General features: G+C 45.7%; 1 protein-coding gene across 1 annotated transcript in view; it reads left to right on the top strand.

Moving 5' to 3' along the window:
* The window catches only part of LOC144781948 (cytochrome P450 2G1-like), a 528779-nt gene that overhangs the window by 347968 nt on the left and 161449 nt on the right, over window positions 1–19362 (top strand). The window contains exon 4 of the mRNA XM_078661039.1: window positions 137–297. Within this exon, the coding sequence (XP_078517165.1) occupies window positions 137–297 (161 nt within the window). The remainder of the gene's footprint in view (window positions 1–136; window positions 298–19362) is intronic.

Raw genomic sequence — 19362 nt, 5'->3', positions numbered from 1 at the left:
TGAGCATTATAATTACTACCTTATATCCTAGCAAGCAAACGTAAGTCAGAAGTAGAATCTCTGTTACATTTGGAAAAAGACTGTCCTGGATTACCTGCCACAATTCTAATTATATATTTCTTTTTCACTTTGCTAGAGGAATTCTGTGAGCCTTTAATTGGTCTTCATCCTGCTGCTGCCAATGTCATCTTTTCCATTATTTTGGGAGACCGATTTGACTATGAAGATGAGAAGTTTCGGAACGTACTGAAATCCTTGTCTGATGGACTTGTCATTCTGAGCTCTATTTGGGGACAGGTAACTATGTAGATAAGACAGAAGTGCAAACCCTATTGGAGCACATTGAGCACAATTCACAAAATTCAATCTATGTGTGGGAATCCTTGTACACGCAGAATTAAGGCTTAGCTGCTAAATGCAATTAAGTAACTTCATGGAGAGATTTACACCTAGTATTAGGGGTATGTATCTCCAGTCCATTACGTGGGTGGATTATGGGGATATGTATGACTCAAAATCTGACCATAAATTTACTACAAGAAACTGTATGGACACATTTTAGTTATGGTCTGCCAAATATAGCTCTGCATAGTCTATGCAGATATGTCTGCTTTTTTTATGTAAAGTGGAGAAAAAAGGCAAAATTACACATACCTGACTAATAAAGCAAGTGGAAGCACATGATTATAACCCACACACTGATCTCAGCTCAAGTCCTCCATTCTGTGAGATGTTGTTGAGCCCGACATAAGCCACAGTTGTATTGTGTGTATATTTTGTGTGTGTTGTTCGGACATGCAATGTTCTATGATGTATTTTGAATGTGTACAGTGTGTTGTGTGTCAATATCACCATTTCACCCTTTATAAATTCCGTTTTTAATTTTTTAATTTATGTTAAATTACCATAATATTGGCCTGGTAAGTACCCAAATATAAGTTTTATGAAGACAATGCTCCTCATCAAGCTAGAAAACTAAACAACTCTTTTGCCAAATTACCATAATATTGGCCTGGTAAGTACCCAAATATAAGTTTTATGAAGACAATGCTCCTCATCAAGCTAGAAAACTAAACAACTCTTTTGCCATTCTTTAAAAAAATAACTTTTTATTGAGTTAACTAACAAAGGGCCTGGCAGTGTTTTTGTTAACAGATCATTTCCATACAGATTTCTAAAGAGTATAATTCTTAACATCTATGTATCTTGTCATGTCACAGTGCAGAAATATATCAATGAAATTGTTCTTCATTACATTTCAGTGAGGTACAGTGTCTAATAGTCCCCCTTCTCCTCCCCGCCCATTACTCATAAAGTTATCTCAGAGCTCTCTGTATTGTGTCCACTTACCTCATATTTTGTCACACTTTCTCGGGCACCCTCTGCCATTGAACACCACTCTTTCAGCAGTGCAGCACCAGTAGAAATCCTCCTTCTATTTCACTACACTCGGCTGTTGGTTCGCTCCCCACTCCCTCGGTAGACTTCTTTTGGCTACTATGTCTGCAATCATGAGCCATATACTGGAATATATGCATACAACTTTCCATTGGACCCCAAATGTGACCTCTTGGTCTACTACTTCCTAAATGACCCCTGTTATTTATTTCATGACCACAGGGTATGGATAAAGGTTCCCACATCCCCCCAACCCCTTGCACACTGATCTGTGTCACTTCGTCCTATTCGCTACAGTAGTGCCCTTGAGGTGTAAGATATGTGTAATATGTTCAGTTGTGTGAGGTGAAATCTTGCTCTAATTGCAACCTCTAATGGACTCTGTATCGCTTCTGTCCAGTCATCGTCTTCAAGAGCCACCAGATCAACTGTCCAAGTTTCTCGGAGAGCCGTTAGAGGTCCTAGGGAGTTGTTCATATTTTATTTGATATACAGGGGAACTGGCTTTCTCTAACATGGGGTCGATAAGTATTCTATCTTCAAGTGGAGCATACTCCACTAATTGCTCTCTATCCGGGATGTGTCTCCTTAAGGCATGTTTTAGCCGCAATTCTTAATCAGTCATCTGATACTCCTCTAAGAAGTCCTCAAAATCAATCAGTGTTTGCCCCCTCCATAAAGCCCCTACATATTTAATCCCTGTGACCTGCCACTTACAAAATTCCTTTAGCTGGCCCACCTCTCATAGTAAATCACTGTCCCACAACAGTGTTCATACCGTCAACTTCTCTTTCCAGCCTAGTAAAGTAGTTGTTTCCCTCCATACACTTACAGTCATTTGTGTGTGTGGAGGTAGTGAGTTTCTTGTTAGTTGACAGTAAAGTGCAGCTAGATAACGTCTCTGTCCCACATAGTGATCATCGACTCTGTATTATGGCTCCTCCCATCCCATAAAAACCTGTTAATTTATAGTTACTAATTGTGCTGCCCAGTAATACTACTCCAGCACATAGAGGAGGGATTTTGTCCAGATTATCATGTATCCCGAATAACTACCAAACAGTTGGAATAAATGGATTATTCATCCAATCGAGGACTTTGGGTTGGTGGTATATAGCCATATATATCATCGACATACAGCAATATTTTTTCCTCCTATACAGTTCCTCCCCCAATTCCCTGGATGAGTGGGTCCATTCTGACTCATGACGCCAGGGGCTCAAGCACTAGGGCAAAGAGCATAGGAGAAAGCGGTCATCCCGGCCTCATGCCTTTGTGTATCTGGACCCTCCCTGATGTCATCCCATTCACCCGAACCCTAGCTAATGGGTTTGCATACAGGAGTCATAACCAGTCACAAAATTTGGGGCCAAATCCAAATCTTTCCAGTACTACGAATACGTATGGCAACTCAATGTTGTCAAACGCCATGCAGGCATCTCGCGATAGGAGCAGTGCATCTTCAAATGGGTTTGTCTTAATAATATGCATCACTCCCTACAATCACAGCATGTTCAGTCTAGTGCTCCTGTGGGGCATAAACTCGGATTGGTATGGGTGGACTATAGATGTAATGACAGTACTAAGCTTATTCCCCAGGAGTTTTGCCAGCAGCTTTGTCTCCATGTTCAGTAAGGATATGGGGCGAAATGATCCACAATCAGTGGGTGGCTTGCCCTGTTTCAGTATTACCACAATAGTGGTGAGTCTCAGGGCTTCTGGCAATCTGACTTGGTCCAGTGCCTCCCAATACATGTTTAAGATATGCAGGGTTATTCTCGAGGCCAATCCTTTATAGAATTCTACCGATATGCCGTTGGGTCTGGCCGCCTTACTCAACTGTAAATCTCTAATGGCACTTCCTATGTCTTCCATAAGTTCTTTATCCATCCCCTCTCTTTCTTCACTGGACAGTCTTGGGAGGCGTAGGTCCCGAAGCAGTTCCATGCTGTCCTCCATCATCCTAGTGGAGGTGGACTTATACAGAGTCTCGTAATGATCTGTGAATGCAGAGGCTATTTCATCTCCTGTCCTTTTAACCACTTTTAGTGGGTTATGCACCTTTAATACCCAATTTCTTTCTTTGTCTCTTTTCCAGCCATGCTAGTAGCTTATTAGCCTAACCCCTGAGTCGCCTCTGGGTTGCCCTGGCCTGTGTCTTGGCCACTTCCTCTACTATGTCTCTCATCTCTTTTTGTTTAATGTGAATCTACTGTCTGATGTGTGCATGCAGCTCATTGTTTCCCAGAGCACTATTTTCCAGTCTTAGAATATTTTTTCCAGGGTGATATATTGACTTTGTTGTACTTACTTTTTCCCCCAGCTATTCCCTGTACATAGCCCCTCATTACTGTCTTAGATGCTTCCCACAGTACATAGGCCAAGCCTACCGTTCCTAAGCTGTCTTGGAAATAGTAGTATGTCCATTCCCTCAGCTTAACCCATGACCTGGTTGCTCTGAAGAGCCAGGGATCTAATGTGGGGAGTAGGGTATTGTCCCCCGTGGGCCCCTGCAACTGTATTTCTACAGGCAAATAAGCTGATATTCCCCTCGCCCTGCGTGTCGCCCCTTTAAACCAATGGGCATTAGTTACTTGTGTCATCAACTAGTCTAGGCAAGAGTATTCCCCATGTGGGGCGGAGTAGAATGTATACTGTCTGGGGGGGAGAAGCAAGATGACAACTGCGTAGTGGTCGCTCTGCAGTGCTAGCGAGAAGGGCATGGTTTATTGAAGCCTCATACATCGGCGTTTTGAAGGCAACAACGGGAAAGAAAAGAAAACAAAATACAACCTAATGCTACTGAACACCTACTGCTCGTTTTTCGTAGCATTGAGAGCTGCGCGAGCGCCTGTACCTGAACTCCTGCAGCTGCAAGGGTTGAGCGGCGCTCTGTTTTGGTGGCTCCGGCTCTGGCGTGGTAGGCATGTCAGAAGGAGCAGGCGGAGAGAGTGGAGGGCTGGCGGAATGGCACCGAAGATCGCAGCTGGTGCCTCGGCGAAATCGGTATTGGCGGCAGAAGCCCGGAAGAAGATCCCGACAGCGGAGCAATCCGGACAAGAACCCAGAATGGATGCGTCACCGAGCAAACTTCGTATGCCCCCTGTTGAGACGCTAAGGAAGGGGAAGCAGGCTACAGCAAAAACACGCCCTCTGCCTGCTTCAATTCCAGGGATGTTTTCCAGGAGTAAAGGAGGGTCGATCATCAAAGTTGCTGTCACTGAAGACAACAACATGCCACGACCACAGGAGGAGGCAGAGGTACGTGCAGCACAAGTGCCAGGTATGGGCGCTCCTGGGTTAAAAATTGCTAATATTCAGGAGGGTTCCCAGGCTTTCGCAGGGGAAAAAGCTTCATCAATAGAGCAAGTAGAGGTCTCCCTGGCTGGAGAGAGGGAAGGCACGAGAATTAACAGCACCCGTACGTTGGGCACCCCGGGTAATGTAGACACAGTACCTAGTAATTCCAAGGAAGCAATGGCGGAGGGAGAGAGCGAAGCTGAGGTGGGTCATGCAGTATTGGGACTGGCTCAAGCTGCTGTAGGTGGCACCCAGGGAGAAGAAGATTTTGGAGGTCTGGGCCCCCGTGTTTCTGATGGATGGCAAAGGAAAGGAAAAGAGAACAGTGCTTGTTTTTACTCGGTTTCAGAAGAGGCGGAGTGGTCTGATGACCGGAGCTCATCTCAGGGGGAGAGTAACTTTGACTCGGAAAGTGATCTGGAACAGGATCCCCCTAACACAGCTAAGAGGTCTAGCGCCCAAGTAAATAGGCAGGAGCCGGCTCGTGACTTAAGCTGGGATCACTCAGCCTCTATGCCACTCCAGGGAAGCCCCAACTCGGAGGGCCTAGCATCTCATACACCATTCCTGGATGTCATCCACCAGGCAATTCTCTCCCATCGTGAGGAAACACGCCAGGATAGCCGCAAATCGCAAGCTGCAATGCGGAAGATGCAGGGCGTGGTCAGGAAGCTGTCTAAGGCATGTGCTACAGTGGGGGACAGGGTGTCTAACCTCGAAGAAAGAATTGTGACAACAGAATCAGAGGCCGCTGCTGCCACCACTAAAGTAGAGTCCCAAAATGCCCAGGTAATCGACATCCAGTGGAAGCTGGAAGACATGGAAAACAGGCTTAGACGGAATAATCTGCGGGTACTCTGGATACCCAAAGGGGTGGAGGGATCGGATATCAGGGCATATATGATAAATCTATTTAACCTGGCGTTTCCAGAACTCACTGACTGGAATTGGTCGGCAGAAATCCAGAGGCCGCATCGTACTCCGTTCAAACTCCGTTTTGGCGCAGGGAGAGGGGACAAGCCAAGGGCCATCTTAATATTCTTGGGCAATTTCATTCTTCATCAGGCCATCGCTGAAAAGGCCAGACCAGAGTCACGAAGATCCAGCGAGGGGGTCACTTTCTTTGTCAGGCCGGATTACTGCCACACAACGGTGGAGAGGCGCTGGAGACTCAGACAATTGATTAAACCGTTCCAGGATAAGCACATTCAAGTTTATCTGATCAATCCTGCGCAACTTAAAATCATAAATGAAGGTCGGACTCAGTACTTCGCCTCAGAGGTGAAAGCACAAGTGTATCTGGCCTCCCTGGGAAGTTAGGGAAATTAATTAAGAAATTGGTTCTCTTGAGTCAATGGGACCATTTTTCTTTTTTCTCTTCTGCTTCCTACCTGATATTTCTTTTGTGTTTTTTCAGATGGGTTTTCTTTCCTTATTTTCTGATACTTTGAATCAAGCTTAATTAAAAAACTGTGTTGGGGGCAGCAAGGGGGCACTGGGCGTTGTATAATATCTATGTGTTTTGCCCAAACTGCTATCACTGCAAACTTCGCAAGCACAGACTAAGGTCTGAGCGCTTCACAAGGGTGGGAGGAGCTGAGGGGAAGGGAAGGGGGGAGGGAACGGGGGTGGGCTAGGGATGGTCGGAGGGGTGACAAGGGGGTGTGCAAGGGGGGAAAAAGAAAAAAAAAAGAGAATTTATCGCAATACCCTGTGGGCGTTAGGGGGCAACGTCAGCACTACAGGTTGCATCACTATGGAAATGGGGGAAGACATGTCGATCAATCCTCATTACTGCGTAAACTGTAAGCAGGCCTTCCCAATCTACTCTGGCAACCCAACGCTCTCACCATGGCTTCACACAAAACCACTGAGAGGAAAGAGCACGCCACAGTGAAATGTCTTTTACTTAACGCTAGATCCCTGGTGACACACAGTATAGAACTGGCGGATTTAATACAGAATTCAAAAGCCATGATAGCATTTATAACAGAATCCTGGACAGACGCAGCCTCGGGCCCAGATATCGTTAAAGCCACTCCCCCGGATTATAATTGCTTTATTCAGAATAGAGAAAGGAAGAGAGGCGGAGGACTGGCTATTATCTATCACAAATCAGTCAGAGGGACCTTCCAGCCTGGAGCAACTGACCTAGACGAAGCGCTAGTTTTTAATTTTATACTTTCTGACCACCAAACCCTCAGAGGCTGTCTACTCTATAGGCCCTCTGGGGCTAAAGCCCCATTTCTTATGGCTCTGAGTAGTCTGCTAGAAGAAGTGGTATGCCCAAAGTCCTTTACATTACTAGGGGATTTTAACTTTCATCTTGAGTGCGTTTTAGACTCAGATACTCAGGACCTCATAGAACTGCTGCATGGGGTGGAACTCAAGCAAAGGGTCTGTGGCCCGACTCACAGGGCAGGACACACCCTAGATGGTATTTTTTCCAACCATCCCAACCTAGAAGTCACGGCAGTTCAGCCGGTCTCCTGGTCTCACCACGCCGCAGTCAACTTTAAAATTACTCTAGCCACCCCTTCTAGACCTTGTAAGGTTAAAATTCCACCCAGAAAGATCAGGAAATGGAAAAGCATAGAAGGTGAGGCACTTGAGGGCTTACTGAGAACCTCAATGACGCCCCCCCTAGGAAATGTGGAGGAGGCGGCCACAGCCTACACGAGTTGGCTGGAGGCAGCATGCATGCAACTGGCACCCCCAAAAATGTATCACTCCACGCGCTCTAACCCGTCAGCCCCCTGGTTTTCAGAACAGCTCAGGGACCACAAAGTTCACTGTAAAAAACTGGAAAGATCCTGGCGGAAAAACTATGGGGAGGCGGACAAAAAACTACTCAATGCAGAGTTGAGAGTGTACAAAGAGATGATACAAATGGCTAAACGCGCGTTTTTCACCAAACACATCAAGGAAGCAAGTAATTCCCCAAAGGAACTATTTCGCACAGTGTCCTCTCTGGCAGCCTCCAATCCGGTGGAGATACCCCCTAGTCGTCAACTGTGTGGAAACTTGGCCAAATTCTTCTTAGGAAAGTTGGAAAAGATCTTCTACTCCCTGGACAACCAAGTCAGGACTGATGCCCCAGAAGTAAACCCAGAGATTGATAGGAAAATGGAAAAATTACCTAATTTCACCCCAATCAGTGAGGAGGAGGTAGCATCCCGGCTACAAAGGATAAAATCAGGCTCCCCTCATGACCCCTGCCCAGCCACTATTGCAAGATTAGCACCCTCTACCATTGCCGCAGGACTTACCCCACTGTTCAATATCATGCTGGATAGCAGGGAATTTCCCTCACGGTGGAAACAAGCATCCATTCTGCCCCTTCTAAAAAAATCTAACCTTGACTTGACCGACCTGAACAACTATCGGGCGATCGCCAGGTTACCCCTCCCAGCCAAAATCATGGAGGGCATACTAAACACGCAGCTGAGCACCTTCCTGGGGACAGGAGATTGCCTGGATCCATCTCAGCATGGACTCCGGGCGGGGCACAGCACGGAATCGGCATTGATCAAGTCAGCCGAAGACATAAGAATAGTGATGGACGCAGGTGGAAGAGCCGCCCTGATCCTGCTGGATTTGTCCGCGGCCTTCGACACGGTCCACCACAAGTTACTAGTGGACCGGTTGGAGGCCTGTGGGATTCGAGGAAAGGCACTTAAGATCTTGCAGGCCTTCCTATCCAGCAGGACCCAGACAGTGTTCCTGGGGGACTTTGAATCAGATCCATTTGTGCTCCCCTGCGGAGTTCCCCAGGGGTCCTCCCTGAGTCTGACCCTTTTTAACGTGTACGTTTCTACCCTGGCACCAGTTATTAGATCCTTTGGATTTAACCTTACATCATACGCAGACGACACACAGATTGTGGTGACGCTGCTTCCGGGTGAAACAGAAAGCACGGCAGATAGGTTCAGAGGTTGCATGAGAGAGGTCAGCAACTGGATGGCAGAAAACTGCCTTAAGCTCAATTCAGCAAAGACGGAAGTTTTGCTATTTGGATCCAGAGATAACTTCTGGTCCCCACGATAGTGGCCAGAGGAAATGCCCCCCCCCCCCTTCACCGGTAGCGAAGGACAAAAACCTGGGTGTACTAATGGACGACTCTCTGTCCTTTAGGCCACAAATTAACGCGCTGTCTTCTGCAACCCACTATGTGCTAAAAACCATTCAGAAAGTCCTGCCGTTTCTTGCGGATGAACACAGGAAGACAGTGGTAACAGGATTGGTAATGTCCCGACTAGATTACTGCAACAGCCTGCTGCTGAATGCCCAACAGGGGCTGATAAACAAACTGCAAATCTTGCAGAACACTGCAGCCCGACTAATTACGGGTAAACCCAAGTTTTCATCGGTAGTACAAGATCTGGTGAAGCTACACTGGCTACCAGTTCGTAAAAGAATAGTCTTTAAAACGCTCTGTGTGATCTTCAAGGCATTGCATGGCCTAGGCCCCCAATGTATAATGCAGCTCTTCCAGTGGTACAAGCCGTTGAGATCACTAAGGTCGGCTGAGCAGGGGTTGGTTGTAGTCCCAAGAGTCAGGAAAGCCCGCTGGGGGGGCAGGAGCTTCTCCCTGGGTGCTGCGAAGGCCTGGAATGCGCTGCCATTGAGCCTCAGACAGACATCAGACCTGCTGTCATTCAGGAGAGTCCTGAAGACGTGGCTCTTTACACACTAATTCCTCAGCGCACGCATACTAGTGATCACTCAGCGCCAGGACACCTTCGGGTAACAGTGCGCTTTAAAAATGTGAAAAATAAATAAATACATAAATAAATATGGTACAAATGTTTTTTTCACTTGTGGGAGTAGGGTATGGGTTTCATTCGGGATCACATGTTGTTTTTATTCATCGGTTGGTACAAATAGTGAAGGAGATGCACAAAAGCAATAATGGTGAATCTTAGTATTTGCTCAATTAATATAGGGGGGCTTAAAGACTGGAAAAAGAGACAGAAACTGGCTGCGTTTGTTAAATCAGAATATATAGACATTTTATGTCTTCAAGAAACACATATTCCCCGGGTGAAAAAACAGCTGCTTAACCTGGGAGGCTTTGATATTCTGTCTTGTTCTTCCCAGACCTCAACAGTGAGAGGGGTAGTCATCTTAGGGAAAACTGGGCTCGGTGGAGTCAAACGGTCTAAGTCTGACCCATTAGGGAGATGGCATTGGCCGAAATGTGTATGGGTATAACAATCTGTGGATTATATGGCTCTAACCAGGATGATCCCGAGGCCTTCGAGTTATTAGAAAGAGAACTTGCTAGCTGGCCCACCCCTTTGGTGGTTTGTGGAGATCTTAATATATCTGCCGACCTTACTAATAAAAAGTTGTATTCAGGTCGGAAGCCAAGGGTTTTTCGGGCCTTACATTCTATGATGCAGTCCCATGGTCTGTTGGACGTATGGGGAAATAAGGAATCGAGTAACCCAGGGTATACCTATTTCTCCTGTCCCTATCAAAAATATACAAAATTAGATTATTTCCTGATTTCATCTTCGGAAATGAGCAAAGTTAGTATTAGGAAGCTACCAAATGTCCTATCAGAAATACTGTTTGGGATACATTTAAAGCTAAGGGGGGAAACAATTAGTTATGCTGCATGGATTAAGAAAAAAGTGCAGGGAGACAGGGATAGGCTATTAGCCAGATTGGTAGATGCGGAAGAACAACATGGCCGCGATATCCTACAAGGGAGAGACGGGAAAACAAGCCAGCTACGAATTAGCTCTGTTAAAGCAGAGATAAATAAACAAATGGCCGTAAAAGCTGCTTCTGAATATCAAGCCTATAAAGGCAAAATGTATTAAACAGGTGAACAGGCAGGCAGAGAATTGGTACTCCGAATAAGACAGGGTATTACTAAGAATATAATAACGAGTATCCAGGAGAACGGTCAGGAGTTCGTAGAACCACAGGAGATTCTTGAGGTGTTTAAACGTTTTTATCAGACATTATACCAGGAAGAGGTGGATGGAGAGATCCCACAGGGAGAATATCCGGATGAGGGACCCAAACTAGATGAAGTAGAGAGGGAAATTCTGGAGAGGGATATAACGGCCAATGAGGTGCTAGAAGCATTGCAAGAGCTAGCTGTTGGCAAGGCAGCGGGGCCGGACAGCATCCCATTGGAGGTTTATAAATGTATGTCTAAAGAGGTGGCACCACTGTTACTGGATTTATTCAATGGAATTATGGGTACTGGGAATATACCGGTGACGTGGAAGGACAAACTTAGTTGTCTTCCACAAGAAAGGGAAACCTAAGGAAAACCCAGGGTCTTACAGACCGATATCGCTTATAAATGCGGACAATAAACTTTATGCTAAGATCTTGGCGAAGCATCTGGGGAGGGTCATTGGCGGTCTGGTCTCCCCCTGGCAGCATGGGTTTATCCCTGGCCGTCGAACAAATTATCATATAAAACGAGCAATATCTTTGTTTCAGGCCCATGCTGCCGGGGGGGGGGGACGGGGGGTGGCCATGATCCTCCTCGACGCTGAAAAAGCCTTTGACCACGTTAGATGGGACTACTTGTGGGGGATACTGGTGCGTAGAGGGTTTGGCCCAAGAGTTTTAACTACTATTAAGGCAATGTATTCGGATCCAGTTGCTAAGGTACAGTTGATGGGAGAAAGCTTGGGCAAGATCAATATAACAAGAGGGACACGTCAAGGATGCCCCTGTTCTCCCATCCTGTTTGCTTTGTTTATAGATCCATTAATAGGACAGATACTAGGCAATGGGGAGATTAATCCGGTGATACTAAACAACTTTGAGACCAAGATTTTAGCTTACGCTGATGACCTGGCAGTAGTCTTCGTAGAACCTGTCCGGCTACGTATGCATTAGTTGAAATCACCAAGGAGTTTGGCAGATATTCAGGATATCGCTTCAATGAGGGAAAAACACAGGTAATATGTACAAACAATATAGTTAAATTAGATCATAGATATGTGGACGCCGCAATGTATCTGGGAGTGACAATTAATGCAGCAACAGAATTAAATATAAAGGATAACTTTGTCCTGCTGTTAAAGACAATCGAACGAGACATAAAAAGAATGGACACTCTTCATTTGTCACTTATCGGCAGGTCCAATGTCTTGAAAATGACGATGTTACCTAAAATCCTGTATCTGTTCCGTTCTATCCCCTTTTTAATAGATGAAACAGTGTTAAAATCAATGGAAGATATCTTTATGAGGTTTTTATGGCAATGCGGGAAGATTAGACGCTCTTTAAAATTCATGTCCCTCCCACAGGAATCAGGTGGGTTGGGTATTCCAAATATAAGGTATTATCATTGGGCATGTCTATTGACACAAATGTCAGTCTTATTTAATCCATCAACAAGTAAATCTTCTGCCCAAGATCATCCATACAGCTGTAAAAATTATCCCCTCCATATATGAGCTTTTAATGAGGAGGGAGGCGTTGGGGATTTTGTTAAGGAAAACAGGGCGTAAGTATTTTAAGAAAATGAGATATAAGATAGCGGACAGTGCCTGGGAGGTGTGGGAAAAATACAGAAGGTGTTATCAATTCCAAAAATGTATTTGTATACACCTCTTTGGAAGTCAGGGTTTTTCCCAAACTTAAGCAGGGATGGTGCATGGAAATATTGGGAACAGATGGGCATCCGGACAGTAGGGGATATCTGGGATCCAGCAGAAATATGGGATATCTAGTAGTTAAAGTTTTAAATATCTCCAGATTATGCAAATGCTGAAATCTATAAGACCCCGCATCCCTTCTGACAGCCCCTGTAATGCTCTGGAATACGTGTTAAAAGGGGGGCGTAGAATCAAAATTATCTATAAAGCTTTAATATCAGCGACCCAGGACGATATGGAAGAAATGAAGCCTCCTGGGCCATAAAACTGGCTGATCCAGATGTGGATCTAGACAGAGCGCTACAATTGGATAAGGAGGTTTTTACACTCCTCTAACCTGAAAGCACAGCATTTTAAAACATTATTTAATCTTTGTTATACACCCTCCAAGCTGTTTGACTGGGGTAAAAGAGAAGATAATAGATGCCCTAGATGTTCGAAGGGTCGTGCGGATCTGCTGCATATGTTCCACCACTGCGAAAAATTAAGTATCATAAAAGGGGAGATTGAGACATTTTGGGAGGGGCTGCTAGGCTTCAAGATCTGCCTATCCCCGACCTTAATGATTCTTGGAATCAATAGTAAATTGGATTGAAATAAAGAGGCTGAAGTGCTTGATCTCAGCAGTTTGGAAGGACGATACCGCCCCATCATTTCAAATATGGCTAACCAGACTTTTGGGTATCCATAACGTTGAGTCCACACTATATGTACTCAAGGGCAGAAAAACATGGGAATTTAGGTTAAAAATATGGGCGCCCTTAAAAATCTGGAGAGATGTACGATTGTAAATATAGGCTAGTATATTTATATATTTGTATGTGTATAATGTATTTTAAGAACTTTAATGGTTTTTATTGAAGACAGAACATTATCTCTGTATATAATTGTCTATTGATTGTATTTATGGTATCTCCTTTTAACTTTACCAGGTGGAATAATGTATGAAATGTTTTTTTTTGTACCAGTAATGAATTCTCAATAAAAAAAAAAAAAGAATGTATACTGTCTGACTCCTCGGTTGTGCTCTCTCCATAGATCAACAAGGCTGAGTGCCTCTGCAAAGTCTCGTAGTGGATCAGCCCCCTTTCCCTATCTGAGGTCGTAATCTGGTCCCTAGTCGGGTCCATCGTTGCATTCATGTCCCCCCTCATGATTAATATTCCCACCGGAAGGTCCTGCAATAGTGCGCTTACTACCCGTGTAGTATCCACGTGTAGCCATGGTTGTACAAACACTGAGCATATATTTAAGACTTTGTCCTCCCATCTTCCTGTTATGGTCACATATCTACACATCTGGCCACATCAGATTTTACCAGGTATAAAGAGGAGTGTCATCCGGACCATAGATCCTGAACAGAATCCTGCATGTGCTACAAGTTTTTTATCCATATCTATCTAGTGCCTTGAATTTCTTGCCCTTAAGATGTGTTTCCTGTATCAATACTATAGCAGGTTTTTGCCTACGAGGATATTGTAGTAACTCTGTGCATTTGATTTTGTGGCCCAGGCTTTTAACATTACAGGTTATGGTTCTTATATTTGCCTTTATGTGGGGGATACTCGTAATTTCTCTGCCTATCCTTTTGTCTAAAATGGTTGTGTAGTTGGTTACCCAGGCTAAATGTATTCTGTCTTGCATTGCTGGGGGGTCTGTCTCCCTCCCTGTATCCCTTTGGAATGCCTCGTACCCCCTTTCCCTGACAGGCTATCAACTGATATAACTTTTGAACTGTGCCATCTCTTTGGTGGCTGATCCAATCCCTCAAACAATACTCACCCCTTCCTGCTACCCTGCACCGTGGGTTCAAAATCACCCACAACCCCAATTTGCAGAGTGCCTGTGGTCCCATTATATCATGCCCAAATTTGGGTTGGCTTAGTCGCTGGAGAGTCCACCAGCCATCCCCAAGCCCCTAAACATAGATTATGTAGGTGCAATGCTGACATGTGTCAAGGCAAAGTCAATGACATAGAATTAAGTATATTGAAACACAAGAAACATAAATCTTAGCTGCGTATTATTTCTACTCTGTTAGGCCATTGGAAAGTCCCACTCCTTCTTCTCAGTTCCGAACTGTTCAGCAGCCAGCCCGGTATCAGTTGTCACATTAGAGTTTTGCTCAGGCTCTTCATTCCCTTCTTTGTGGAGAATGCCCAGTTTTGAGCAGAAGTCCGTCTTCACGTTCTGTGACTGAATCCATCTCTGCGACATCCGAAGTTGTTTTGGTCTTGATTTCCTTGCTGTCCTCCAACTGTCCAATCAGTACCATGCCTCCACAGGAGTTGTCATGCACCATACCTAGCCCTCAGCCACCAATCTAAGGATCACAGGGAAGAGCAGGGAGTACTTGATTTCCTGCATGTGTAGGGTCTTTTTCACTTCAAGGAAGCTCCGTCACTTTTGTTGTACTTTCAGTGTAAAGTTCGGGTAGAAGGTTACAAGTGCGTTCTCGTATTTCAGTGGTGGGGCACTTCGAGCTACCTGGGGGGACAAAATTGCGATCGCTATAGTTGAACAGTCACACAATTATGGGTCACAGCGGGCCCCCAGCCTTGGCTTCATACCTGAGACTCTGTGGGCATGCTCCATAGAGAAATATTTGGATAGGACCCTGGGCTGGAGCATCTTTGTTATGAGTTCTTCAACAAAGATGTCCACCGCTTGTCTTTCTGCTCTCCCTGGCACCCCAAATATGTGGATATTATTGCGATGGGAGTGCCCTTCTTGGTTGTCCAACCTGGCTCCCAACTCCCTTGTCACCTTTGTCAGCTCACTGACCTGTTTCTGTAGGGTCTTTATATCAGCCAGCAGGCCCGACGTTGGTCCTTCCACCTCAGTCACTCAGCTTCCCATGCTGCGGAGATCTGCTCTGAGCAGTAAAACCTTTGTGGTTACCATGTATATTTTTACAGCAAGATCAGTCTTAATTACTTGAATGGCTGCCATAACATCTTGCAGCGTAGGTTCTGGAGTCACTATGTGAGAAACTACTGTACTAGGTCCACTCACATCTGCTTCACCATGACTGGTCATTTGGTCCTATAGCAGAGTCAATTTATCAAGTTTTGTCTACTGGGGAGCTCAGGGACCTTTTCCCCGTCATCTCTGCAGTCCCGCTATTTCATAGATCCTTTAAAGGGTATGAACCCAGGCTACTGACGTTCTCTCCTTCCATCTAGTCTTGGCCTACAATTCGGCCATGTGCTCCCGTGGTCCAATTGACTTATCTTTAGCAGTAACCCGGAGAATTGTCTCCTTCAGTATGCGCTCTTGACCAAATCCGATTATTCGGATGCCCCTCTTTTGGTGTTGTGCTGGTGTTTCTTGTTTGGGGAGGTAGCAGTGTTCTCGAGTGGAGAGATGTCCCTCAGTCCCTGTAATGTAGGGTGGGGGTTTAGGCCATCACTGTTCCACTCTACCACGGTTTCTTCTTCCTTTACATACCCCCATTTATGTGTGCCCCAACTCCGCTTTTGTGTATATGTGCCTCCTCCTTACCACTTTCTGTGGTTTTCACCGGTTGGGCCTTTGTCCCAGCATTTGCAATCATGCATGCAGCTGATGCTGGGGCTGTTTGATTAGTGGGGAGTCCTCATCTATTTTGGCTGGGCCCATGTCTTTCCATCTTCAACCGGGTTGGTTTGGTACATGTCTTTTGCCACCTGCTGGGCCGGCAGCAGCTCACCAGTGAGCTCTGCCTCTGGTCCCTCCACACCCTCCGTCCCGGACCGGGTGCCTGAATCCGGGGTTTCCGTCGATCGGCAGGCAGCTTGAGGATCAGCCTCCTGTGAGTATCTGGACTCACTTCTGTCTATGGCCTTCGTCCGTTAGACCTTTTGCCACTGTTGGCTTGTGTGGGCCTCCGCCTCTACTGTGTCATGCCCCTTTCCGGTTTGCCATGTGCTGGATAGTCCGGTTTGTTGTCCTTGCCACTGTCAGGTCCCACAGCATCTCACAAGGAGGTTTTATCGCCGGCCCCTCCCTCTATGTGTGTCAGCTTTCTCTTGGCTCTGACACGTGAGCCCGGGGATTCTGACCATTGGCAGACTCCCCGATATCTGGCCTCCTCAGCAGGTCCGTTTCACTCTTTTTGGGCAAATTTCGCACCGAGGCACCGAGCAGGTCATTAGGACCCTGCTCACACCCTGTGTTCGGCTATTTATACAGATTTACAGCCGGATGTGTGAGATGGCTTGACAGAGACGTCCTTTCAAGTGTCCATTGCTCTTGACAACAAGCCAAGCCCCATCTTATACCATTCTTTGGAAATTTCTTTAAGCATGGGATTAGCAAGTGGTATCTATGCTGAACCAAATAATTTATAAAGGCTTTTCAATTCCAGGCGCTGTATTACAGCTAGGGTTTGATACAATACCATCCAAGCCATCCTAGAATAAAAAAGCAGCTACTGACATTTGTTTCTGTATCCTCTTAGAGCTGGTCAGAGAAGCAGAGCTTGATCAAGACAAAAAAGAGAAGCTTGTATAAGTCCAAACAATAAGCTTACAGTGCCACATATATTATGCAGAAAACAAGTAGAGATTCCAGGGTAGTTCTCATAAGTTCATGGATATTCTGCCAGACAAACAGACATTTGATTTGAGCAGAGCTGCCACTCAAGCTCACTCACGCCCCATGGTACCACAGTAATATGCAATCTTCCTTGAGGAAGCATACAAGTTACCACAGCCTCATGGGTTGGAATCGAAAGTGCTGGTACAACAGGAGTACCGCAGTACCTGTGAAAAATGAAAAAAGATAATCAAATGTTGGTTGGTTGTCTGCAGGGTGATGGGCTTCCTCAGGGTCGTGGGTGCAGGGCTGAGGCCTGTGGACAACACTACTCACAGCCAAATGCCATGTGCCATATCCGGGATTGGACACACGGCCTTTAGCCATCTGCCTTCTGCAAACAGCAGATGACTATAAGCAGCAAGCAGAGACAACCCACCAGGGGTTGAGCATAAGGCCTGGGCATGCTACCAACCCAGGGCTTGGCTGTGTGTTGGGGATTGAGAACCAGGCCTGACTAGATACACAACACTGCACCATACATCCTGCTATGCACAGCAGAAGGCAGCTTTTGGAAAACCTGCTTTTTACTATTTGGTGTAAATCAGTACCGTAATTTTAAAGAATTTTACATTTAAAGAGGTGACCAAGGTGCTCATGAAGGGGTCAAAAAGCTTGGTATATCTGAACGGCTGGCCTTGTCGGTTTCTGCTGGAGTCGCATGGTTCTGTAAATTCAAAAGTAGGGCCCTCCAATTGGTTGAGATAAATATTTCTCCCTTCTCCTTTTTTGGTGCCATTGGAGCTGCACCGCCCCAGTGGTACAGAGAGATCTGACTTGCTTGGTCAGAACTCAGGAGAAAATGTTGCAGCCTCCATTATAGGAATGTAGGACTGAGTCCTTGTGTCCGGAAGTAAAACAAATATTGGGAGCAGAGTAGGGTTAATCTGACCCCCTGGCACAACAATTTCATGCTTCGGGTGGTGCAGACCTCCAACAGATCCAAATCCTGCCCTCTTGTGAAATACATGCTAGTGATAAAATAGGGCAACCCAATAATCCTCAAGGAATTGGGTAAGATCAAGTACATATACAAAAGGAATTTTTGTATATGTACTCTTGTGAAATATAACATTACATTCTCCGGGGCTGTCAATCAAGTTCCACCTCCATGGTACCACAGGACCATGCAGTCTTCATTGAGGGATGTTTGAGCAGCAGTACTCCGGTGTTTAAGTGGGATGAAAAAACTGTGGGGTCTCTCAAAGGGGCGTGGCTAATGTAAAAAGGGAGTGGCTTACAAACTTAAGCTAAAAATCTGTGCTTAGCATAGTGTGCCGCCCAACTTGTACTTTGCTGTTTTGGTCATTGCATCCAGATATGATACAACAAGTAACATCATACCTAAAACAAGTCAGGACCATTGGCGTTGTCAATGCCTGTTAGTTGCATGAGATAAATAAGCAGCAACTATGGCTTGTATATGATATTGTAAAAGCTTTGACTTAAAGCCCTGATGACACCAAGATGATGTTGCTGCTCCTGAGTTTCAAAAAAAGAAAATGGAAGTCCATAGAGAAAATGACTCTCTTTAAAGGATTTCCCTTGCCCTACAAAGCTCACCTGGCATGAAATCATGCTGTAACTTCTCCACTAGTGAGAAGTGAGCAGTGTGAGCATGCGCACATCGATGTGCCAGCTGTCACTGCAGTCCGGAAAAAACTGACTGCCTGTGCCAGGGCACAAAACAGAGCCCGATAGAGACCCGTTTCAAGCCCCCCTTTAAAAAACTGCTGGTACTCAGACCCAGTTAGACCCCTCCCACTTAAAGCCCTGGCAGTACCTTTGAAATATGTTAAAAACAAATAAATGTATAAAATGTGGGGTGGGGGTCTGAGTGATGATTGGCTGCCTGCAGGGTATTAGGCATAGGGCCTGGCCAGAGAACAGTACATGAGGTACTCTACCTTCTTTACTTGACAGAAGACTTGGCCGCCCACAGAGAATTGGGTGCAAGGCCCGACCAGATGCCAGGCTCTGCAACAAACACATCTCTGTGTACAGACTATGTCTGTGTGCATTTAGGTATTGGCTTCCTGTAGGGTTTTGAGAATAGAAGCTGTCCGAAGGCCTGGCCCTGTAACCAACCCCCACTGTCTATGGCCAAGACCTTATACAGCTTTAGGGTTGGCTGCCTGGTAGTGATTGGGCGCAAGTCACAGCCAGAGTCCAAGCCCTGCAGCTAACCCTTTGCTGCATGCAGTCTATGGATGTCTGTAGCAGGGAGTTGTATATCTGTGGTTTTGGCCTACGTACCTCCTCTCTGCCCTCCATTTTCCATATGAGTGCCCCTTCCCCCTCTGTCTTCACTATCATGATCAACCTGCTGTTAATGCCTATTCCAGACTGCCTCTCATGGTCATCTTGGTGACCAAACCCGTCCCACTGACATCCATTGACCATTGTCCATCTGTGTAGACCTGCCCTTCAGGGTTCATTATTCTGCCCC

This window comes from Lissotriton helveticus, chromosome 9 (genome assembly GCF_964261635.1).
Source record: "Lissotriton helveticus chromosome 9, aLisHel1.1, whole genome shotgun sequence".
Taxonomy (NCBI): Eukaryota; Metazoa; Chordata; class Amphibia; order Caudata; family Salamandridae; genus Lissotriton; species Lissotriton helveticus.
This window is presented reverse-complemented; position numbering and strand designations above follow the sequence as displayed.